The 25,146-nt window shown below is 53.6% G+C and overlaps 1 protein-coding gene across 1 annotated transcript; it reads right to left on the bottom strand.

The window, feature by feature from the left end:
* Positions 1–3,296: 3,296 nt before the first annotated feature.
* LOC123788131 (uncharacterized) lies at positions 3,297–20,002 on the bottom strand. Its single transcript, XM_087857157.1, is given in 7 exon segments — positions 3,297–11,384; positions 11,738–11,885; positions 12,084–12,482; positions 19,460–19,621; positions 19,759–19,829; positions 19,832–19,880; positions 19,994–20,002. Coding segments are annotated over 7 exon segments (990 nt in total). The 3' UTR covers positions 3,297–11,232.
* Between the last annotated feature and the right edge of the window lie 5,144 nt (positions 20,003–25,146).

The following is a 25,146-nucleotide window of genomic DNA, read 5'->3' as shown; positions in this document are numbered from 1 at the left end:
AAGGGGGAAGCCCTTGGTCACATGGCCAGTGAAGGGTGGATCTGGCTGCTCCCGAGTCAGTCTGCGTGCCGCCCACTCGTCAGCTGCCTCTGGGTTGAGCCTTGACCCCCGACTCGGTGCCAAGCATGATGGTGGGTGCCCGGGGTACAGCCATGGAGCGGGCAGGCATCATCCAAGGCCCTGTGGAGCTCACAGACTGGAGGAGGCCGTTCATGAGCCCGTAGATAGGAAGTCACAAGCTGTGCTCGGTGGTCCGAGGGCAGAAGCACCTCACAAGAAGAAGTGAGAGAGAGAAGCCGGTGTAGAGGGAGTGAGGGGCACGTCTCACCAAGAGGATGGAGTCAGCATTTCCATTATACTTGCAGCGGGCTTCCCCCTCCTCCAGCTGTGTGCCCCTGGGCATATCTCTTCACCTCTCTGAGCTTCAGTGTCCTCCCACAAAAATGGGGATAGTGAAACCGTCTCGAATGTCGTGAGCATTTCATGAATCAACACGGATGAACCATTTCGCATAGAACCTTGCCTACAGCAAGCACTCAGAAAATAGCCACCGCCATCTCGTCAGCCCCGGGTGGGCTAAGGCAAGGGTTTTGGACAGAATGTGGAGCCATGCTCTTCCTGCAGGCAGAGCCCACCACTGGCTCTTGGAATATTCTAGACCTCAGGGGGAGAGGGTTAGGGGACACTGCGCTACCAGCGTGATCAGAAGAAAGTGGCCCTTGTCAAGAGAAGCGTGGTGAAATGAAGCCAAAGTCATAGTTTGCCCATTTTTCAGAGAAGAACACAGGTTTGAAAAGGGGGAGTCATTTGGCTTGGCTTCTGTTAAGAACAGAAGCCCTCCCCAGAAATTAGCAGAGCTTTTTCCAAGTTGCTGTTCCTCAGCTGCATTTTCTCCAGCCTCTCCCTCCCCCTACCCATACCAGGCCCTATCCAGTACCTGAAATTCTGGGATCCAAAAAGTAGAGTTCCCCCCCTCCCCCCGCAAAACATCCCCAAATGCACCAGAGAATAACCAGGTTTCCAAGAACAGAGTAAGACGTGGTCTTGGTGCAACACCACCACCTGCTGGTCGTACTTGAGAACTGCAGCTCTGGCTTGGCCGTTTTGAGCACCTACAAAGGGCTCCATCTGAGATCGCCCCCCACCCTCCCACCGCCTTCCAGAAACATGCAGAAAAACAAGACCGGAGATAGACAGTAAACAAGGAATCAGACAAGTAAGCAAGGTCATTTCGGATGAGCATGCATTTTAAGAAAGAAAAGCAAGAATAAACAGGTCTCGTGGTAGAGCTGTGGTTCTCGAGGTATGGTCAGATCTGGGGACCCAGTAAGACATTAATTTCTTTTTCGTCTCCTTCCCTCACGAGTGTATGATGGAGTTTTCCAGAGGCTACATGACATGTGTCACTGCAACAGACTGAATGCAGAAGCAGATACCAGAATCCAACAGAGATTAAAAAAAAAAAAATGTGTTATTTACATTAGCACGCCATGAGCTTACTTGTACCTTTTTCAATGAATGAATAAACAAGTCTTTTTTTTTTTGAGATTTTATTTTTAAGTAATCTCTACACCCAATGTGGGGCTCAAACTCATAACCCCGAGATCAAGAGTCACTTGCTCTATGGACTGAGCCAGCCAGGTGCCCCTAAACAATTCTTTTCATAACACCTCAGGTTTTGTTTCTAACACGGTAGACTTCCTTTACACGGATTCTTCTTTCCTGCTCCTTCTGCTCACTGCGAGCTGTTCCCAGTCCCCGGAGAGCTGGGCAGTCTGTGATTCCGTATCCACGTGCTCACGTACTGCCCCCCCCCCCCCCCCCGCTTCGTGGCTACACCCTGGGCACCCAGCATCGTCCTTGGCACTGAGTCGGGGGTCAAGAACATTTTTTGGAATGAATGAAACAGGGACCTAGTTCAGCCTTTCGAATGGTCAGTGCCCACCCAGGCTGGGGAGCAACCATTTACTATGTGGAAAGAGTATAGAAGGGTCCTGAGACCTGAATGTTTGAGAAGTGACAGAGTAACAATAGATGGAGTAGTCAGGGGAGAGACTTCTTTGGAAAGGTGACATTCTGCTGAGACCTGAGAGCCGGGGGCCACAGAGAAACCAACAGTGTGAAAAGCAGAGGGACATATGTCCCAGGCAAAGGGAACAGCCAGTACAGAAATCCTTGGGAGAACAAGGTAGGTGGGTTAGAAGGACCGAAAGCCTGGTGGCCCGGCTTCCCAGAGCCTAGGACGGTGCCCAGTGTATAGGAAGGACCCAGTGAGTGGTTTCTGGGGGAAGAGTGGGGGAAGGAGAAAGGAAAAAGGAGCTGAGAAGATACCAGCGAGTGTCTGGAAGTCTCCAGGAGGGGTAGGAGGAAGTTGTCTTCTGATTAGGCATCTTCTAATCCTTCGAGGACAGGAGGGCCTTACAGGTCCCCTCCCTGGACTCATTTCTTTTACAGAAGACACTGAAGCCCAGGGAGAGAAAGCAACTCCACAAGATCACCCAGGCAGGACAGCCGTGGGATTAAAACTGGAACCCAAGGCTGCAGGCACAGGGCCAGCGTCCTTCTGGGTCATATAAGTTGCAGGAGGTGTTGAGAACTCTGTGTGGGGGGTAGGAGAGGGGGCGTGTGCAAGTTCAGCCCCGGAGTGCTGAACAGAAGACTGTTTTGAGACAGATCCTGAAGATGCATCCAGGTTCCCCATGAGAGATAGGTGATCGGCTAGCAATGTCTGCCACGGTAGCTGCAGTGGAGAGCAGCAGTGTGTGTGCTATATATTTGCCAGCCCTTTACCCATACCCTAAACTCCTTCCTTTTTCTCTGTCTCCAAGGAACCCTTTGCCTTCCTAATGAAATATAAGCTCCCCGACAATAAGAACCCAGATTTTCTCTTGAAGCACTGTCTAGGCAAAAATTAGGGCATATTCTTCAAAATATCATTAGTGATGGTTGCACAATGATGTGAAAGTATTTAATGTCACTGAATTGTAACACTCAAAATGGCTAAGATGAAAAATTTTATCTTGTGTGTATTTTCCCCACAATGGAAAACAAAGAGAAATGCCCCCATCATGTTGACTTCTAAGGTCAGAGTCTCGAGAAAAGGCTGAGAACCCACTTCAGCTCCTCAAAAATGTCACTGGTTCCCCCTCCTCCCCTGAACTACGTAGGCCTCCCTCCTGCCCCTTAAGCAACAGCCATCCTTTGGTGTAAGTCAGTTTTTAATATCAAAATGGTATTTACACGGAAGCTACATTCATCATCAGTAAAAGCAAAGAGCCAAGTTCACACTCCATTGCTGGACCCATGTAAAAATCTGGGCTTTAATCTGTAGCAGGGAATCTAACCCCACATGCAGCATCCCCATACAGAAAGTGTCTTCTCTGGTTAAAGTAAAACAGGGGGTCCCTGGACAGACTTTCAAGAAGAAGGGCCTTCGGGATCCTTTGTTGGGATGGGAGCAGTCCCCCACCCCTGGCATCTCCCAAGCACAGTATGCCTCCAATCCCCAGCTCAGAAGGTCCCCCTCCCAATGAGCTTGATGTTCAGTGAACTTGACCCCAGAGTGAACATCAAAGGCCTTGGGCGGGGAGGGATAAACAGACTGCATCTCCTTGGGATGGGCTTCCTTTGGTACTAAGTCAAGGACGCACATGCGTGCACACACGCACACTCACACGCACACTCACATGCAGAATCCTGGACTCTCACCACCATCGTCTGTCTCCAAGGTAGCCTAGTCCTCTCCTTCTGCCTCCAGAAGAGTTGTTCCCCCACCATGACACATTTTTCCCTCCCTGGGACCAGGCTCCGCCTCTTAGAAGCTCACTTCCCATGTACATGTCCCCCCCACAGCCACACGGGACAGGTGAGACTCTCCTGCAGACGTGCAGCCCATAAGCACATCCCCTCAGAACTTCTCCGGGGCTCAGGGTGACCGCTTTCAGGGCTGCTCCTTCTCCGAGGTGTCCCTGTCACCCCAGCCAAGCCTCTGCCTGGCTTCCCAGTCACTGCAGTGCTAACTCCAGCTGCACCAAGGGGTTAGGGATCCTGGTCTAAGGGTCCCTGAGCTTTGGGTTCTTATCACTTGTCTAAAATTGACCAGAACTCATTATAAGCTCCTCAAAATTCCATCTGGGCTGAAATAGCCAAACTGTCAGCCTGAAACTCAAATCCAACCCCTCCTGTCCAGCTCCCCCTTGCCCTTAGGACAAACCCCAAACTCCCTGGCAACACGGCCTCGATCGTGCTTGTCCATTTCCCATCTGTCTCCTGCTACATTTCCCCATGAAGCCTCCAGAACCCCTTCGACCCTCTCTGATGCCCAGAACTTTGTGTCTGTCATTCCTACTACCTGGAACTCACCCCCGCCACACCCAACCAGAGCTCAGCTTACGTGTCTCCCACTTGAGAAAGCCTGCCCTGACTGCCTACACTCCACTCTACCCCGCACCCATCCGATACACCAGCATGAAATGTCCTGAAGAGCAGATGGCTTAATCAGCACTCCTCCTCAACGACGAGCACCACGCCTGGCACGAACTAGGTGCGTAGCAACCTTGCCCGCCTTCTGGGTGTTTCCACAGCCCGGCCCAGCCCTACCTAGCACAGTACCTGTCTCACTGCATTACACGTTAACTTCTCCAACTCCCCCCGTGAGCTATACAAGCACCAGAAGGAAGGGCCCGTAGATAGGTCCCAGCACCCAGCTCAGTGCTGGGCACACGGTAGGTCCTCAGCAACATCAGATCCTTGTAGTTGAGTAAAGAGAATTTCCGCAAATGCCAGGTGCCTGAGCTTCCGGCTTCGAGTGAAATGTGTGAGGCGGCCACTAGAGGGCAGCAGAGAGGCGCTGCCCGCTGCTGCTCCATCCACCCTGTCCCAGATCCCTGTGAAGACTCAGGTGGCTTCCCCAAACTCTTCCTGATGCATTCTCCTCTCTTGTTCCCTTTGCAGCTCAGGCCTCCCTTCAGGCCCCACTGCCAGCTCCACTAGATTTACTCCGAGCCCATGGCTGTCAGAGTTCTTGGTCCCAGACCAGCGCTCAATGACTCAAGCAAGACTGCCTTCAAGTCTCCAGGCCAGCCTCGGACCCTGTCCCTGAGCTGATCCAATCCTCCAAGCCCTACTATGAACTACTCTCTCCCACAGAACCAGACTACCAGACTGGGCCAGCAAAATGGTCCCTCTTCCCATCCCCATCTCAACTTGATGCTACCTTTTACCCCCACCCAGGATCCCCCGGCCCCATGGCTCCCCTTTTCTGCTCCCAAAGGACCCTCCCCCAGCCCTGAAGCAGTCCAAACCCCTTCCAGCTAAACTCACATCTCAGTACAGCTACACTGCATAAAAGACAAAACAGGAAGCTGAGCTAATTTACACTAAGGTGTAAATGGGTGATGGAATCGGAACCCTTCTGAATACTCAGGTCTAAAGCTTCATGTCTTGGGACTTCAAAATCCCTGAAGTCCTGAAATCAAGGAGTCTAGGTCCTGGCCTGGTGACCGATGATGCCATGCATAATGGCATATGCTCTGTACACACCAGACAGAGGTTTCAAAGTCCGCAAAAGCTGTAGCCATCCGTTTGGACTATGGCAGCTGTAAGGTGATTTAAAAGAACCAAAACCCAAATGCAGATTATTAGAGGTTGATGGGATATGTCCAGTGGCTAAAACCTTGGATGGCTGACTATGCTTCTGACCCCACCCGCGCCTGGGCCACACCCCGGCCCTTGCACCTCCGTTAGAATCCTTCGATCTTTACTGACTATAGACAGCTGTAACCAGAGCAGACACCAAGTCCAACACTACTAGCTACACCTCCTCCTGAGTTAGTCAGGTTTCCAAACCTGCGTTAGCCCATCCCAGCCATGCCGACATCCAAGCTGTTAATAGTAACAGTACCAAGGAGTGTTAGACCTGTTGTTAGTCAGAAAGAAATCCACAAGCCGTTAGTTTCCGCTGAAAGGAACAGACCAGGAGGGCAGGAGTTAGTCAAGGTGAAGGAGAGGTTAATTAAGAGCCGCTCAGAGCCAGGCCGGGAGCCTGGTGCCCCCAGATGGGCAGGGTTGGCTGTTAGTGGGCAATCCCCGAGGGGCAGCCAGGGCGAGGCAGGGATTAGCTGGGTGAGAGCAAGAGTTAGTGCAAAGGAGCCAGAGATTAGCCCACAGAGACAGACCAAGGTGCCTACTGGAGGTGAGGCATAAAATCACCCCCAGGTGTGGCCCTGGCTTAGCGGCTGGCGGGCTCTGGGGAAGGCAAGCTGGGGCAGGGCCGTGGGCGGGAACAGGACAGGGAGCCGGGGAAGAATTTCTGGCTGGCCCTGAGCGATTGCAGGACCCTGTGGGGCCCTGGGGTTCATGTCTTGCTTCCCACTTCCTCCCCCTGCGAACCCCTGAACACAGGGTCTGTTTTCTTCCCTACCTTCCCAAGTTTCCTGATGTGGACAGCACTTCCTGATGACTTTCAGTGTGAAACATGGCCCATATCTACTTCCGGTGTGGGGAACTCGGCTCCCCCAGCTTCAGGGAAGAGAAGGGCCCCTCTAGCCAACTGCCGTTGTAGGAAGGGCCTTTCTCACTGATTCTTGGCCATTCCTTCTCATGTCTAGTGATGAGGTGAGAAACCCCTCTTACTGACTTCCAGTGTAAGAAATGCCCCTCTGGCCGGCTGACTTCCTGTACTAAATGCTCCACTCAGCGATTCTCAGTGCGGAAAAGACCCCTTGCGTTGACTTCCTACACAGGGAACCCTCTTACTGACTTCCGGTGTGGGCTACGCCCCCTTTCACTGACTTCCGGGGTGGGACACACCTCCTACTGACTTCCTGTGCAGGACCATGCCTCTATCTGAACTTCACCCTCGTTTCCCTCCAAAGGAGGACGCACAAGCCCCTTCTCTCTGGCCCTTGGCTGGGAAGAGCCCAGGTCTCCATGCTCTAGACCCACAGGCCTCCACACTCACACCCCAGAGGTTTCCCTGGTCCCGCCCACTCCCCCGTGGCTTCCAGACTTCCGCCCAGAAGAGAGATGCTTGTGCTCCTACAGCCGCATGACCGCCTCCTCCTCTGGGACCCTGGTGTGGTTAATAGGGCCGGCCCCTGCCTTAGACCTGGCCCCCAGGGGACTCTGAAATCACAGCCAATTGGGGCAGCAAAGTGGGGCATCTGTCTGCAGGACCAGCCCCAGGAACTCTGCTTGCCGAAAGGAGGGGTGCCCAGAGCTCGGCAGGGCCAGGGGTTAGTAAGAAGAGAAAACGAGGTTAGTAGGGGCTGGGTTAGTAAGTCAGAGCACAGCACCAGCGGACGGGGGCACCTCAGCAGACACACACAGGAGTCACTAGGAGAAAAGGAAAAACACACACAGGTCCATTAGTTGGTTAAGGGATGGGTGGGGTGCAGTTGAGGCACCCCCGGGTTAGACAGGTTAGTAATCGAACAAAAGAGCTGCCTATGGAAAAGAAAGCTTAGAACGCGGAAGAATGTGGGGAAGAGACAGGGTTCAAAGCGAGTGTCTGGCCCCGGGCAGAAGGGTCTGTGTGCAGAACACCCAGAAGGACCAGGACCAAGGCAGGGGACATGATCGATTAGGTTTTCTGGGCTTCCCAGCCCCGCCCCCACCCCCACTTTTTTTTTTTAAGTATCTGCCATGTGTCAAGAACTTCACATTCATGCGAATTCTCACAGCAGCCTGTGAGGCGAAGATCACAGTCCCATTCTGCTGCTGAGGAAACGGGTTCAGAGAGGTTAGGTGACTTGCTCAAAATCGCTCAGCAGGAAGTGGCAGACTTGGCGAGCCGTACTTGAGAGCCCTGTCCTGGAATGTGGGTCTGCACAGAGATCCCAGGCCACGGGCAGGGCCTTCTGGAGCGCCGTCTGCCCCCACGTCCCAGCCCCTTGAAAGGCCCACGAGCTGCAAGGTTAGTAGGGTCTGGCTGCAGGGGGTTAGTAGGGCATGCTCGGGCCGGGTTAGTGGGTTAGTTGGTTGGCGGAAGGCCAGGCACCTCGTCACACGCCACAGCGTCCCGGCCGAGCCCTGGGTTAGTAGGTTAATCACACCATGCAGCACTGCGCCCGGCCCTCAGCTGCAGCTCCGAAGGCCTCCCGCCCCCACCAGCCGTGAGCCGGGCCTGACCAGGGCAGGGGGTCCGCCTCCAGCTCCCCAGCCCCACCAGAATCAAGCCTATGCCTGGCCCTGCCCCAGAGTGTTTTTCTTCCCGATTTCTCAGCTGTGGAACTCAGGGGCTCTCCCCCAAAACACTTCTTCGGTTCCCCTGAAAATAGACCCTGCTGGTCCTGGCCGGAAACCCCTGCCTGGTTCTGGTCAGCCCCTTCCCAGAAGGCTGGATCCTGTCACACTCAGGCACGCGCACACACACACACACACACACACACACAAACGCGCACACACACCAGCACCTTCTCCCAAAAGGTTTGATGCCCCAGTGGCATCAAGTGCAGAGGTACCGTGTCCGGTGGACACCTCCTCCAGCACGTGCCAGGCTTCCAGCTACTCTGACCACTGGCCTGCCCCCCTCGCCCGCCTCCCACCACACCAAAACTGCATGGAGCTCGCCTGACTCCTGGAACCGAGTTCCAACTCCCCGGCCCCTCCTGGTCTGCTGCCTTTTCCAGCCTCTGCTACAAAGCCCCCCTCTCCCTCCGGGTGTGTCAGGCTGTGTCATCTCCTATCCCCGCAGAAGCCCCACCCGATGGCCCCCTCAGTTCTAAATGATGCCCCGTAAGAAAAAGGCTCTGTTGCCATAAAAGGGGAGAACACTTAATCCTGTCTGTCCTTGAGTACTCACAATTCCCAGCGGCACTTTAAAGGCTCTGATAAGTCCTGCGTTTTAGAAACTGGTTGAATTTGAACTCCTTTTTCCTTTTCTTTTCTTTCTTTCTTCTTTTTTTTTTTCCAAGAGCAATGACACCTCCTACGACTTACTTTGGGAATCTCTTCCAGGGACCTGGAAGCTGTCAGCTAAGCCACATCTCTCTCATCCTTTGAGGCCCTGGTTGATTCAGCCTTTCTGGGAAGCCTGTCCAGGTCATTCTGGGACCTTACTCCCACCCCACCCTCAAACACTCAGATCCTGTGCCTCAGTGGACTCTTCTCTGCTCCCTTCTCCAATTCTCCAGTTGCAATTGCTTGGCTGTGCCATCCGGAAAGTTTCAATCATAGAGCCTCACCAACATCCCCCTGCAAGCGACCAGCCCAGGAAAGGGCCCACAGTAGGTGCTCACTCCTGATGAGAGGGTACCCCAGGAGGCATTTGGAGCTACGCGGGAAGCAATAAAGTGCAGCCACCTCCCCAAGCTGATTCGAGATGGATATTAAGAAAGCAGGCAGGGGAAGGGTTCGCCGGAAGTATCTCTGGATCAGAAGGTGCCGATTCGGCAGTTCCAGAGCACTGAAAATAGATAAGCCTGAAATCTAAACCCCCACAGGGATGGGCGTGTTTAGTGAGCAAGCTGCTAGGAGCCTGGCACTGTGCAGGCATGCGCCTTCACGGACTCCCCCCTGCACCCCCCAGGTGAACGGATGGCTTCTGCTCCAGAGTGGCCATCGGACTCACAGAGGTGAGATGACTTGCGCAAGGTTGTGCAGCAGGGGACACACCCTCAGGCTCCAAAGCGTAGGCTCTTCCCAGGACATCCTTCTCCTGGGGGTCCTGCTCACTGCCCTGGTCCAGCCAGTTCCATGTGTCCCTAAAGCCCGGGGACCATCCTAGGGCAGTGCCTCCCACACTGAGTCCCTACTTCCCATCCCTCTGCTCTCCCTTGCTCTCTCCACGGCTGTGGAGTGGCTGAGGGGAAGAGGGCTCCCGCTTTCCACATTTCTAGTGACCATCTGTGTGGACTGGATCGTGTCCCCCCAAATTCATAGGTTGCCGCCATCACCCCCAACACGACCCTATTCGGGAATGGGACTTTTACGGAGGAAAGTAAGGCTCAAAGAGGCTCTAAGAGTGGGCCCCTCCTCCGATAGGACTGGCATCCTTAGAAAAAGCAGAAGAGACACCAGATCCGTCCCTCCTCCTCCCTCCCCCTCAAGTGCTCACAGAGAAAAGGCTGGGTGAGGACGCAGTGAGAAGGTGGCCATCTACAAGCCAACGAGAGAGGCCTCGGGAGAAACCACCCTTCACTCGCACCATGATCTTGGACTTCTAGCTACCAGAACTATGAGAAAACACATTTCTGCTCTTTAAGCCCCCTTTCCGGGCTGTGGTCTGCTGTTAGGGCAGCTCAAGCTAATACAGGCTCCCTCTCCACCCTGGGAAAAGAATGCCCAGCTTTTAAACTTGCCTATGGAAGCCCGTGGGCTACTCCTGGGCAAACACTGGACTCCAGAGCCAGGCTGGACTGAGTGGAGAATGGAGACAGGCACAGGGAGGTGAATGTGCAGCCATGTGACAGGGGAGGGCTGCATGTGCCTGGGGCCTACCCTGCCTGCCTTGCCCCCCAAGGACAGAATCAAAGATCCGTGCAACAAGGAGCAGACATCTGAGATCCAGCTGGGGTGACCTGACCCCTCGATCCAGGGAACAAGGCTGGATCCAGCCTGTTCCTTTTGGACAGTGGGAACAGGGCCCAGTTTCTGTCTCCCTCTGGCAAGCTCCCCTGGCCTGGGCCTCCTCATGTTTCGCAAACCCTCCCCTTTCAGGATAGCACACCTTCTGCCCCTCCAGCTGTCCCCCAGAACCCGACCACACTGGGGGAAGGCCCAGGCTCCTCCCAGACCCTGCCTGCCTCCTCCGTGTCACCATCAGGCAGAGGAGAAGCACGGAAAAGCCTCATCCAAAAAGCACCACAAGAAGGAGAAACACTCAAGGCAAACGGCGCAAGACAGACTCCAGCCGACGGAGCCCACGAAGCTGGGTCTGCCTCCCTCCCACTAGGCAGCGCCACCCCGACTCCCATCCGTGTGGTCCTGCCCCGTCCTGGAGGGTCCTTTGGGACCCAGCCTTGGTAAGGTGCAGTCAGCGGAGCCTTGGCCCAGGTGGAGCTCTGGCTGGCCTGGAGCAGGGCTGCAGACAGGTATCAAGTCAGCACAGGGTCAAGACGTGGCCTCCAGGCGCAGGCAGTAAGGTCCGACAGGCAGGGTCCAGGTGGACACGGAGGGGCAGTGGACTGCCGGCCTCCCTCACCCCCCTCCCTCAAGCTGCCCTCCAGAGCCAGGGCCTGTCCTCAGCCGAGTGCCAACCAGGAGGGCCCTTTATCCACAGGGGGCTCCGTCTTAGCAGTTGGGAAAGATGAGGTCTTTGGGGAATTGTCCAGAGTTCCAGAAAACCACCAAAGGCTGCTCCCTGTGTCCAGAGTCCAGAGTCACCCGGGCTCCAAAGAGAAGACCAGGCCAGGAGTCCTGGAGATGTGGCCACGCAGAGCCCCCTGGGGAAAAGCAGCAAGTTAGGATGAGGGGACAGCCTCCCTCCCAACACAACCCCACATTCGGAGACCCTTAGTCTCCCTAGACAGGGTGGCAGTAAGGGCTTTAGACACTAATGACTTTTAGAAGAAACTCAGGAATAGAGTTTCTCCACCCTGGCGGGGCTAGCTCAGGGGACAGAAGTGCAATTAGAGGAGCCAGGAGCAAGGCCAAGGGCATCATGGGCAGGAAAGGGGGCAGGGTTCAGGTGGGCAAAAAGAGCCTCCAGAGTCCCCAGGAGGCTTGGATTCCCTTTACAACGTTCCCACGGAGGGGACTTCTGCACCACCCTCCCCCAGTACACACACATGCACACCTCCCAGGACAGGGAGCTCACTCCTTCGCTGAGACTGTAATAAAGCATACTCTCGTGTGAAGACCTGAGAGGGTAGAACCGTGTCTCTGGAGCTCAGCTCCGGATCCCCTGGATCTAGCCTGGAGAAGGTCCTTGGTCCGTGTTTGTGCTGAATGAAGGAACATGCTGAAATGCCTGCCGTAACCCACCCGTGGTGGTCTTGATTCAGCCCCGCACACCCCAACGAGACCACGCGGAGCAAGCCGTCCAGCCACCTGGCTCCCGGGCCTTCCTGGCGGGGGAACGGTCATCCCCCATGAAAGTAAGCTCGGTGCCACTTCCTTCCCCCGTGCTTACCCAGGCTTACCTGGCAGCGCCCAGCCAACACGTGGGCAGCCCAGGCCCAGCTCCCAGCTCCTTTCCCATGCAGATCCCATCCTGGAAGACAAAAGAGCCAACCACGCCGCAGGAGAAAACTGCACCCAGGCCCCCTCCCCAGGCCCCGGGCCTGGCCAGAAGTCTCTGCTGACAAGAAGAAGCCCCCACCCCCACCCGGGGGCCAGAGAGGCTGGGCCCAGGCATACGCCCCTCTGCCGCCCTTCCTCCCACCCCAGAATGTCCTTGGGATAAGGGGGTCTCCCTCACCCCCCTCCCTGTTCCCCAACAATAGCAGAAGGGGCCCCAGGACAATGTAAGACAAATTCAGCTTGGCAACAGCTGAGCAGAAGCAGTGAACAGAGTCAGGAATCCGGGGTTCTGATCCAGCTCAGCCGTCCTGTGTAGCCCTGGGAAGTCTGTCCCTCTCTCTCTCTCTCTGTGCCCTGGGATCCTTCCAGACCTGCATTCACCCAGAGCACACAATACTAACCCACAGTGTGAAGCAGAGGAGAGGAAATAGGGGGGCCCTATGGCTCAGCCTTAGATACTTTTCTGCCCCCATTGAATGCCTGCTAATCCTGACCCAGAATCCTCTCTCGGTTTTAGTTCTGGTGACGGCTAAGCTATCTTCACTGGCTGGCAGGGCTGGGCCAGGAGAGTCAGGGCGCCTCTCAGTGTGTGTTCAGAGCTTGCTCTGGGCCCCTGGGACTCAGGGCACGGGTCCAGACCTGGAGGAAAGAATACGGCCCTAGAGTCACAGTGCCAATGTCCCTGCTCCACTGCCAGGTAAAGGAGCCCTGGGCCAAGTTTTACAAATATGACGACAAAGGGCCAGCACTGAGAAGAGCCACCAGGAGTCCCCAGTCCCCTTCTGACCTTCTGACACCTAGATCCATGGGTTCTCGGGATGAGGTCATTGAACTCAAGTCTATGGTAGTTGCTGATGGTGGAATTGACAAAATTCTAGCCTCCGTGTTAAAGAGGGGTGTGACGATCACCCTCTCTGGGGCCCCATGAAATGCAGACAAGGTCTTTGTTTGTAACTTAGAGGGCTAGAAAAGCTGATCACCCCTTTAACCTCCCGCACGGGAATTCTGAAGTTCTGCGCTTCCCTGCACAGACCGAGGGAGGGCAGGTGGGTAGGCTGTGGGCTGGTAAGTTGAAATACTTATCTGCAAGCCTGCTTCCCGGAGATGATCAGGAATGTTCAGGAAGAATTCGGAAATCCCCTTCTCTCTCCTCTGTCCCAGGACCTTGCTGCACTCTGGAAATAGACCCTGGGCTGCTCAGAGGAGCGTGGCTTAACACAATGGCCCTTCCCCTGGCTCTGAGGACCCCGATATCAATAAGGCAATGAAGGTTTCAAGGGAAACGTCAACCCCTGGGTCAAGCAGGCAACTGTCTAGGGGGGCAGACAGGAAGGCATGGGTGTTAAGTGCAGACAAACAGGTGAGACTATGGCTCCCCAGCCCCACGTACCCGATGTGCGACTCAACGTTCATTATTCTCCGAGGTTTAGCCGGTGCCTGGCACACGGTGAGTGCTCCCAAAATTGTTTTCACCCGTCGAGAAAAATCTCTGTGTAACATCGATGTCCCAGAAACAGGAGATGCTTCCTGGAATGGGGGTGCATTTACACCAGTAACACAGATCAAATTAAAATCCCGTCCTCGTGGCTGAATAAATAAATGGTCGTACGTTGATATAATGAGAGCTACTCCACAGTATAAAGGAACAAACGATTGTTACATTATGACTTGGACGAACCTCAAAGATGTAATAGGTGAGTGAAAGCTGAACACAAGAGCCCGCATGCTGTTTGACCCCATGTATGTGAAATGTCCAGAAAAGGCAAACCTACAAAGACAGAAAGAAGATTAGTGGTCGTCTGGAATCAAGAGCAGGGTGGTGGGGATTAGCAGTAACTGGGCGTGGGGGGACCTTACCAGGGCAGGGGAAATATCCCAAAATGGCTTTATGGCAATGGGTGCGCAACTTGGTAGATTTGCCAAAAATCATCGAACTGTGCACTTGAAATGAAGATTCCTTCATTTACACCATCCTTCCATGAAGTCAGACCCAAAAGGGATTGAACAACTGATCCGTGCCGAAACAAGAATGAACCTGAAAACATTATCCGGAGCAAAAGAAGCCAAACACAAAAGATTCCATAGTAATGGAACTTTAGAAAACACGAGTCTAGCTTCTAGGCATAGAAAGCCGATCAGTGGTTCCCTGGGGCTGGGGCTGGGGCTGGGGCTGGGGCTGGAGCCGGGAGGGGACTGACAGCGAAGGGACACGGGGGAACATTTCGGGGTGCTGAAAATATTCTAGATGTAGATTGCGGTGATGCTTACGCAGATGTCTGCATTTGGCAAAACACGTTGATTGAAACATATGCTTTGCATGGGTGCATGTTATTGTATGTAAATCATAACTCAATGTTATTTTTCAAAACTCCTTTAGATGTGATGACAGAGGATAAGAATCGAGAAGAGCTAGCTCAAAGGTCAGACAGAGCCCTCCGTGTGGCCCCAGGGCCTTGGCATCTCAGCTCCCACTAACTCCCATGAACCACCCCCCTCCCCGCCACTGCAAGCCAAGGTCAGGGGCCCCAGCAGGGAAGCTCTGCATGAGGGATTGGACCCCAGACGATTCTAGAGGTCCCTCCTACCTCTGAGATTCAGGGGGTTTCCACGCAAATGGAATTTCATTGCATGAAGCTGGTGTCTGTTACCCCAGGGGTGCACAGAAGGGTCACCTCGGTTGTTGCTTTGATGCCGTTAGGCTCATGGTGGTCACGTCAGCATGTCTGGAACCCCAAGGTTGGGCAGGGAGACACGTCCGGCTGTCACTGAGAGAGAAAAAAGAATAGGGGAATACATAGGTACCCAGGGGTATACTGGAGAGAAGCCAGGGTCAGGCCAAAACCGATTTCCTCACTCAGATGCAGATCAGAAGCAGAACAGGAGGGGCGCCCGGGTGCCTCAGTCGGTGAAGCCTCTGACTCTTGGTTTTGCCTCAGGTCATGATCTCAGGGTCCTGGGATCCAGCCCCTAGTTGAGCGGGGAGCCCGTTCCTCCCCTTCCTCCTCTCCCTCTGCCCCTCCCCCCACTCGTTCTCTCTTTCTCTCTCAAAATAAATTAAAAAATAAAATCTTAAAAAAAAAAAAAAAGGAAGGAAGGAAAACAGAAGACCAGGAGGTATCTTGGTGGGGCTGGTGCCGACCTAAACATCTTAACGCATTGGACGGGACCTGCGCTTGATGGCCTGGGGTTCCGTCCTGCTGTGCCACGCCCAGCATGTGCACCACGGCTCTGGGCCTGTCTTCTTATCTGCGAAATGGGATAATCATGGAGCCCACGAAGCTGCCGTGAGGCTCACATGGGATGATATATACTACCTATTAGCTCGCATGCTGTTATTTTCTTACACTGCTACTACTACCATCGCACAAACGGCTCATTAACACCATCGTGGGATCGTCCTGTCCCCCCTCAACTCTGTGCCCTCCCTGGTAAGGGAGGAACAGCTCCCAGGGAAATATGCATTGGGTTGCATTTTAGGGTCCCTCTGGGTTCTTGTCGGTTTTTTGTTGTTTTTTTTTCCTGACTCTGGAATAAAATCGCTGCTCAGAGAGCTGGCATACGGGAAATGTTGGCCTAAATTGCTTTGGATGAGTGAGTGCCGAGAAATAATGGGAACCTCCTGGGAATAGGGAGAGGGAGAGGCGCAGGAGCGGAGCTGAGGGAAACAGGCACGTCTGCAGAGCAGCGGAAAGCCCAGTTTCTGGACAAATTCAAAGGCAGCACACACAAAAGAAGAGCTTGGAAACTCAAGTCGCCCTCACAGAAGGGAGCCCCCAAGCTGCAGGGGGGAGGGAAGAGAGCCAAAGAAGGAGAAACAAGGGAAACCTACATGTATTGAGGACAGATGCTAACCGGGGGCACATTTACCTACCTGACAAAAGAATACACTGGGGTTTCTTGTCCCCATTTTACAGATGAGGAATCAGGCTCAAAGTGTCTTGCTCCAACATCACCCAGTGAGAAATGGGGCAAGTGGATTCTACACAGGCTTGTTGAACCCCAAAGGGGGCGACGACTTGTGCTCAAATACGGGATGGGGGTGAAATGGGAAAAGACCCCCGGAAGGCATGTGCGCCCTGGAAACACAGTGACAGCAGCATTAGTACTACTGTGGGGAAACTGGCCCACGATCGCTAAACCACACCGCGTCCTTTTGATTCTAGCTGCTTCCATGGTCTCGGGGCAACTGATTAAGTTGACATTTAGGAGAGGAGGTGGTGGAGTGTAGTCATTACAAACACACGTTTGGAGTCAGACGAGACCCAGGGTCAAGTCTCGACTCTCCTTCCAACTTGCTGTGTGATCCCGAGCTCATCACGCCACCTCTCTGAGCCTCCGTTTCTCAGCTGGAATGCCCAATTCCCAGCCTTTTCACAGGGGTCTCCATGAGGCAGCACCCAGCAAGAAGCGTGCTAAAGGGTCATGAAATTGTAGAGGCGTTGGTTAGCATTCATTACCTACTCCATACCCTTGAGGACACAATGGTTCAGTCTGTCCCTCCCCTTCCATGACTCATCCAGCTTTCATAGGGACCACAAAGACCACAAGGGGGGGAGGGGATACCTGCCTCATGTGATCTGATCAGCTTGGAGAGGGGCGCAGAGACAGATGTCACGCTCAGCCGGCCTTTGCCTCTGCCCCAGTGTATCTCTGGCTATTATTCTACACAGCTCCAGCTGACAGATGAGCCAGGGCTCAGAGACTAGAGGAAGGATCCCCCTCGGAACAAAGGACTAGCCTATAAGTTATTCAACTGCCCACTGAACTTGCACAATGGACCCAGTGCCCCAGAAACACCCCTGGCCCCTGCTCAAACCGCCCAAGTGTCACCCGGGAGAGGAACCAAGAGCCCCAATACAAATAAAAACGAATAACTAGGGATCAATACAAGATTCAGGGGCCAGGCAAGTGAACTCAGCCAGTACACAGTGGGCATACGAAACAATAGTATCTTTATTAGGCACCTACTGGCTGCAGGCACTTTATACATACTGCTTCATAGCCTCCTAACAGCCTTTTAAGGTAAGGCTTATGATTCCCACTCTACAGATGAAAGGACTGAGGCTCTGAGGAGGGAAATTACTTCCCTACTGAAGCTGACCTAAAGAGTAGGTAACCTGGGTAGAAGCATGTATCAGATCCAGAGAAGGGACCTTAAAAATGAAGATGTAAAAAAAAAGAAGAAGAAAAAGAACGAAAACAACTGGCAGGTCCGATGAGAGGGAATGAGTACGGTATGTTTGTCGTTTCCAACCTTTTACAATCATCATCCATTTTATTAAATGTATTCAATTCATTTTTAAAATCACCCAAAATGACAAAATTCTCCTTCGTAATGCAGGCATAGAGAGTGGGTCTCCTAAAGTTCCCGTACGGAGTTTACAGTTCCTTTTGGGGGCTCTGAAGACCAGCTCTCTCCTCGGGGAGAAGTGGAGAGGCAGACCCCAAAAAAGCAGCAAGAAGGATGCAGGACAGATTTCAGAACAGTCCTCAATGGCAAGGGTCATCAAATAATCAAACGCAGGTGTGGAAGGGCATAGGGGATGTTTAACGCCGACAAGTCTCTCAACGTGCAATTAATCAGAGTCAGTGCGGGATGAGTGCAATGCCACCCGAAGCTAGGCACTGGCAAAGTGTACCGGAGGAAACCATTTTGCCGGGACTGCGACACGGTTCGGCGCTGCGGGGGTGGTGGGGGAGGTTGGGGTACTGTTTCCTCCACCCACGGTCTGACCACCTGCTTGATGAGGGGGAGGAGGGGTCTGAGTAAATATCCAGATGCCCAGCCCCACCCCAGTCCTGCTGACTCATCCCCTGGCCACGTGGCACGGACATCTGCATATTGGAAGCAACGCCCCTAAAGTCTGAGAACCGCTGTCCTCAGGTTTCCCGGTCTGTCGAGTGGAATTACTCATCTCCGCCTCCCCTCCCCCCCATCCCCCCGCCAACCCCCACCAAACCCAGGCAATCGTTAAGCTCCCAGGTGCTCCCAAATGGGAATGCGCTTTGGAAAGTAAAGCACCGCGCCCAGAACCAGCGTTCTGCTCGGGGTTGGCGCTCAGTCTGGGGTTGGCACCGAGAAAAACAAAGCCTCTTCCTGCACGTTTTGTCGCTTTTCTCTCCCCGCACTACTGCCTTCCTCCCTACCCCCTTCTCCCAGCAGCAGGTGGGGGCGTTTTCCCCGCGGCGGCACTGCAGTGGGGTGAGCGCGCCAGCAATCCCCGCGCGCGCAGCAGCCGCTGGTCTGGGGCCTGGGATGGGGGTAGGGAATCCAGCCCCCCCACCCCCGCAGAGTCCGAGAAGCAATTTCTATAGCCCAGGACCCTCCGCTGAGGGGACACGAGACCTGGCATCTCCCTCTTCAATTTCCAGCCTCTCTAGAGAGTGTCTTCCTCCTAGAGGAAGGAGGAGAGGGGGCAAGGGAGCCGGTGGGTCCTGAGGGCTTCCCAGGCGTGTTTGGGGATATAAACTGGGCTTTAGACTCCTACATACCTGGATACAAAATCACTGGCTGTGTGACCTTGGACGTGTACCTAACCGTCTCCGGATCTCAGTGTCCTCATCTTTAAAATGGGGTTCTTACCTCCTCGTGGGACGGTTGAGGCAATGCGTGCCAAGCACTAAACGTTGCTGGCATAAAGTAAGCTCTCTATAAACTGATGTATTATTCTTATCATTATTAGTGCCATTATTCTTCTCAAGGAAGGTGGTTTTCCTGTCTTCCCCCATCTCTTGGGACCCACCCAGCACGCCGCACAACTAGAATCTGAGTCCCACGGATGGAGCCTGGGCAGGCACTGGGCGGTGGGCTCGGTATGAGGAAAGAGGGGCTCAAGCACCCTACCCTCACCCCCAATTCTGAGACTAAACGGGCTCTGTCCCAGGCTTGGCCCGTGAGCTGCCAACCCGGTGGGCCGAGAAGGTCCGGGATGCCCTCCAGTCTGGCTGGCGGCGGGGGGCGGGGAGGGTCTTTGTTCGCCCTCGGATCACGCCTTAAGACCCCCCCACACCCGCACTGGACTCCCAGCGCAGCCTCCCTTCGGTCCCCCAAGCCCCACCCAGGCCCAAGTCTTGGCAGCACAGGACAAGTGCGGGCGGCAGAAGCTCTCCATCCAGGAAATGAGGGACACTCTGGGAAGCCTTTGCCATCCCCTGAACACTGCCTGGTACCCCGAGACCCACCCTCGACCCCGACCACAGGGAACGAGGCTGTCCGCCGGCGCGGGGACCGGGACGCTTAGGGAGGGAGGGCTGTGAGCACCGGGCGGCGGCTTACCTCGGGTCCGCGGTCCTGCGGCGCGAGTGCAGAAGGCTCTTTGTGCCCGGGCTCACGGCGCAGAACTGGGGGAGCCCCTGCAAGCGCCTCCCATCGCAAACTCCTCCCCGCACTCGTCCGCAGCCTCCCTCCCTCCGATCCCCCGAGCGCAGCCGGCGTCGTCTTTGTAAGCTGCTGCAGCGCCCATGAAATTTTAATGCGGGAGCGGCTGGCGGGCGGAGGCGCCCCACCCCCGGCCGGCTCGTCTGCCCCCCTCGCGCCTCCCCCCGCCGCTGCAACCTCGAGGCCTCCCCTCGCACCCTCCCCCTGGGGGTCCGGGCCCGCGAGCTCCGGGAGCTCGCCGCCGACCCCGCGGCACAAAGGGGCGAGCCCGGCCTCCCGCAACCCCGCCCGCGGCGCTGCCATGGCAACGCTTGCCCGGCTGGACTCAGCCCGGGGCGCTCGGCTGGAGAGGTGCGCGAGACCGCGGCCCGGGGAGCCCAAGTCCGGCAGCCCCGTGTAATCAGAGGACCCAGGACACTGGTCCTGGAGCACCAGGTGCATCACCCGCGTGTCCTCCGAGTATGCTTCTCAATTAATCCTGCTAGATGGACACGCGCTTATGGTGGAGTCAAGATTCGAAACCCTGCCTGGGGCTTCATACCCTTGTGCATGCCCCAACACCGCCTGGCCTAACCACCTTTACAGGTTTGTCCTTTTATTTTTCGAACGGCTCTCTGCTAGGTACCTACTCTTCAGAAAGTGGTCCTAGACCAGAAGCGTCAACATCACTTGGGAACTTGCGAGAAATGCAAATTCTCAGGTCTCACCCCAGCGCTACTAGGTGGAAAACTCTGAGGTGGGGCGCAGAGACCTGTATTTTAACCAACCTTCCAGGGGATTCTGATGCACATTCAAGCTTGGGCACCACTGTGCTAGACCGTTCCAGTGGCCTCGCTAACCAGCCTGTGGTGGGTTCCAATTTCAGCTTTGTCCACATCCCCTAGCAGATGACCTTGGACACACCATTCCTGAGACTCAGTTTGGATTAAATGTGGAAATGCATGGGGGAGGGGTGCTTAGCACAGTGCCTGGCACTTAACAAAGGCTCAAAACACAATATTTATTATTTTAATGCTACGACATTCATTTAATTTTTACACTTCTGTGTATATCATTTATCATCTTCATTGCTCAGATACGGACACTGAGACTCAGAGAAGCTGTGAGAGCTGCGCACAGCCACAGTAGGGGATCCCGGCGGGATTTGAATTGACCACTTCAGGTTCCAAGTTTACTGGCTCTCTTCCACATTGTCCGTCTCCCCCTGGGACACCACCCCACCCCCCGCTTTGGTCTTCAGGAAATCCGAATGCCATTCAACAAACCTACAGCATTTCTCCAATGTGCCCAACCCAAGGACTTTGCAGGAACCCTAAAGATCCCAGGGGAGGTCCCAGATACTGTCCCCGCCCTGGCAGAGCTAGAAGTCCGGCCAGGGAAGTAGGACTCACGTGGAAGAGCTAGAGAAAAGGCAAGACGGGGTGTGGTCACAGCATTGCCCAGAGTACACAGCCGAAATATTGCCATTACCAGTTCTACCACTTTCTCCTGGATCACCAGACCACAAACAAAAAGGAAGACTTTTTAAAAGTACTCCCAAGCCACCTGCTTTATAATCTGTCCTCAAATTCTCCTGAGTATCAGCCTATCATTTCCAATATCAATTTGGATTAAAAAAAAAATCAAGGCACTTGTCTGCTCCCAGATTTCCAACACTTCTCCCTTTCCCTGGGGCTTCTTAAAGATGAACAATGATGAGCCCGTGGTCCTATTTCCAAGTATCTTTCATTCTAGGGAAAGCCTTTCAAGGAGAGCATAGAGAGAAAGGGCGGGGCGGCAAAAGAAGTGATCGTGAGAAGCTACTGGGAGGACCATGTCTGACTCAGGTGGACTCAGGGTCAGCCATAAACTGAGTAACACAAGGAGGGACCAGGACCCCCCCCCCCCATGTCCAGCAGACACCAAAACCAGCCTGAATCCGCCTGGCTGTTCTCTGCCCCAATCTTGTATAATACAGCACATTTCTTGATCACGGGGACCCCAAACTAGCTCTCCTGGGGCTTCAGTTGGTCCTATGCCCTCTTTTTGTCCACCTGTGGTGAGCAAAACCCCTCCATTTTCCTGGGGAGGGTTAGAAACGCACGGTGCCCTCTTCATCCTGCAGGCTCCCAGCACTTAGTACCACCTCCTTTGGGACTCACGTCTAGCTTGAGAGCTAGATCCAACACCCTTCTTGTCTCCCCATCAATGTAACTGTGACTCTCGCCTTATCCTGTGGGGAGGCCCTGGACATTGCAGAGCACTCCCCACGATGGTATATGTCATCCTCACCCCGTCTTGCCAGGAACTCGTCTTCTAGGTGACATTTACAGAGCTGACTCGGGCCCTGAGAGCCCCCAAGCAGATAAGAACACCAGATGGAACCCCAAAGAGAAGTGTCAACGTTCCCTCTTCGGCCTCTCTTGAAAATGGCCTGAGCCTCTTATGATGGAGCGTTGGTTGCCATGGCAACGGGAGGAGGCGCCATCATACATCTCAGAGGATCCACTTGAGAGTGAACTTTGCTCCTTTAAATTGGACCACGCAGCTCACCCATTCTCACCAGGATGTGCAAGCAAGATAGTCTTTGGCTCATGATGCTGCCTGCCACTCAGCCCGAGAGTTCCAGGGGACATTGGAACCAACACTGGTAACATGTCCAGAAGCGGGGACACAGGTTTCTTTTTATCCCTAAAGCAGCCCCTGGAGAAACCAGGATGGTCCTCAGAGGCCAGGGTTCCAGTTGCGACGCTGTCATCGGTACGCTGGGTACCGCTGAGCACGCATGTACCCCACCATGGCTGTTGGATCTTTTAGTTGAACCTCACATAATATAAAACTAACCACTTTATTTTCTTGTCTTGTAAATATTTTTTTCCATTTATTTTTTCTTCAATGTGAAAGTGTATGCTTTAATTCCCATCCCCTATTCCCCCATCCCTGCACCCCACCCCTCTGGTAACCAGCAGTTTGTCTTCTAGAGCTAAGAGTCTATTTCTTGGTCTCTCTCTCTCTCTCTCTTTTTCCCCCTTCTTGTTTTTTTTCTTAAATTCCACATATGAGTGAAATCATACGGTATTTGTCTTTCTCTGACTTATTTCACTTAGCTTTATACTTTCTAGCACCATCCGTGTCACTGCAAATGGCAAGATTTCATTCTTTTTTATGGCTGAGTAATATTCCATTATATTTATATACCAATCTTTTTTATCCATTCATCAATCGACAGACACGGACTTTTTCCATAATTGAGCTATTGTAAATAATGCTGGTAGTAACATAGGAGTGCATGTATCAGGGTGCCTGGGTGGCGCAGTTGTTAAGCGTCTGCCTTTGGCTCAGGGTGTGATCCCCGCATTCTGGGATCGAGCCCCATATCGGGCTTCTCCATTAGGAGCCTGCTTCTTCCTCTCCCACTCCCCCTGCTTGTGTTCCCTCTCTCGCTGGCTGTCTCTCTCTGTCAAATAAATAAATAAAAATCTTAAAAAAAAAAAAAAGGAATCCCTTTGAATTCGAGTTTTTGGATTTGGGGGGTAAGTACCCAGTAGTGTGTTTCTTGGATCGTAGGGTAGTTCCAGTTTTAATTTTTTGAGGAACCTCCACACTGTTTTTCTGCAGTGGCTGCGCCAGTTAGTGTCCCCACCAACAGCGCACCAGTGTTCCTTTTGCTTCACATCCTCGCCAACATCTGCTGTATCCTGTGTTTCCGGGTTTAGCCATTGGGGACAGGTATGAAGTGACATCTCACTGTGGTTTTGCTTTGCATTTCCCTGATCATGAGGGATGGTGAGCACGTTTTCCTGTGTCTGTTGGCCATCTGGATGTCTTCTTTGGAAAAATGTTTGTTCATGCCTTCTGCCCATTTTAATCGGATTGTTTGTTTTTTGGGTGTTGAGCTTTATCCGTTCTTTATGTATTTTGGAGACTAACCCTTTATTGGATATGTCATTTGTAAGTATCTCCTCCCATTCCACCAAGTTGCCTTTTAGTTGTGTTGTTTCCTTCCCTGTGCAGAAACTTAAACATTCACAGTGTGCACCTGCCACCTCTGTCTAGTTCCAAAACACATTCATCACCCTAAAATACCCCCCACCCATTAAGCAGTTACTCCCCATCGTCCCCTCCCCCTAGCTGCTGCCAACCAGTAATCCGCTTTCTGGCTTTATGGATTTACCTATTCTGGTTATTTTCTTAAAATGGAGTCATACAATATTTGTCTCTGGGTTCCAGCCTTTTCCACTCAGCCTAATGTTTTTCTGGTTTATCCATACTCTAGTATGTGCTAGTATATTCCATTCCTTATCGTGGCTGAATACCATTCCATTATATGAATATAGCACAATTTGCTCACCCATTCGTCTGGATTTTCGTGGTTTCCATCTTTTGGTGGCTGTGAATCGTGCCGCTCTGAGCGTGGGTGTACAAGGATTTGTTGGAGCCTCTCTTTCCAATTTTTTGGGAAATATACCTCTCTGTACCTCATTCCTTTTTACACTGTCCCAATGCATGTGGTCAGGGGGTTCTAGAGTTAGTGACAAGGTGGGCTGCTTTACCTTGTTACCTAAACTAGTCACACACTCCCCACCAGCACCAGCAGCACCAGCGCCACCCGTCTGCCCGGCCACACCTGCCGTGCCTCCTGACACCTGCCGTGCCTCTGGAGGAAGGGCTGTGGGAGAAGATTCAGTCTGCCCTCAAGCCATGTTGTTGACCAAGACTGGGTGCATCCAACACGGTGTGAGGGGAGCTCCTCTTTGACAGCAGTTCCCTGAGCAAGCAGCTCCCTGTCCCACCCAGATAGAAAATTCCATTTTGACTCATCAAAGCAGCCATCCTAACCCGGAGTGAGGGTGGGGCTCCCTGAATTCAGGGGGAGGCATTTTATAGCAGAGGAGAGCTGCTGTTCAGTATGTCCCAGAAAGAATGTGCCTTTCAACAATTCCCCACAGCCACCACGTTCTCCTGCCCCCTGGAATCACCTTCAGATGCAATGACCTGGACCCCTTGCCCACTTTCTTGACACTGTTCTAAGTGTTTTATCCACATTGCTGCCTAACACCCTCTGAGGGAGTGTTGACGTCATCTGATAAGGAAAGTGAGGCTCAGGGAGGGAAAGTGACTTACCCAAGGTCAGCCAGCTAGAAAGTGGTGAAGCTGCGATTCACAGCCAGCACGGTCTGATTCCAAAACTTCCATGCAGAATCTCTAAAAACCCATCTGCATTCACGCTGGCCCCATCTGTCCCCGGAACAGCTGAACAATGACCCCGTCACCTTGATGGGGTCGCTCTGGGGTCCTTTCACTTGCCCGGGGATGCACAGCAGTGGTTAATCTCTGCCTCAGTCCCAGAGGAACATCGCTGGTTCAAGATCATTTCCATGGAAGGCTAGTGCTCAGGGCTCTCCAGCCGCTGTCCTGCTCCCAGTGGTGTCTTCATGTGTCCCCACTGGATAAGGCACGGACAGGTGCATGACCCTGGACTATCCCAGACCCTGAGACAGGGATGCAAGTGCAAGTAGTTAATTTGGGAGATGATCCGAGGAAGCATTAGCTGGGACAGTGAAGAGAAGAAAGCCAGCATGGGTACTTTAAGGAATGTCTTAGTC

Source organism: Ursus americanus, chromosome 30 (assembly GCF_024610735.1).
Source record: "Ursus americanus isolate L20-20 chromosome 30, mUrsAme1.1.p, whole genome shotgun sequence".
Lineage (NCBI taxonomy): Eukaryota > Metazoa > Chordata > Mammalia > Carnivora > Ursidae > Ursus > Ursus americanus.
Note: the sequence above shows the minus strand (reverse complement) of the source record. Positions and strands in the feature narration are given on the sequence as shown.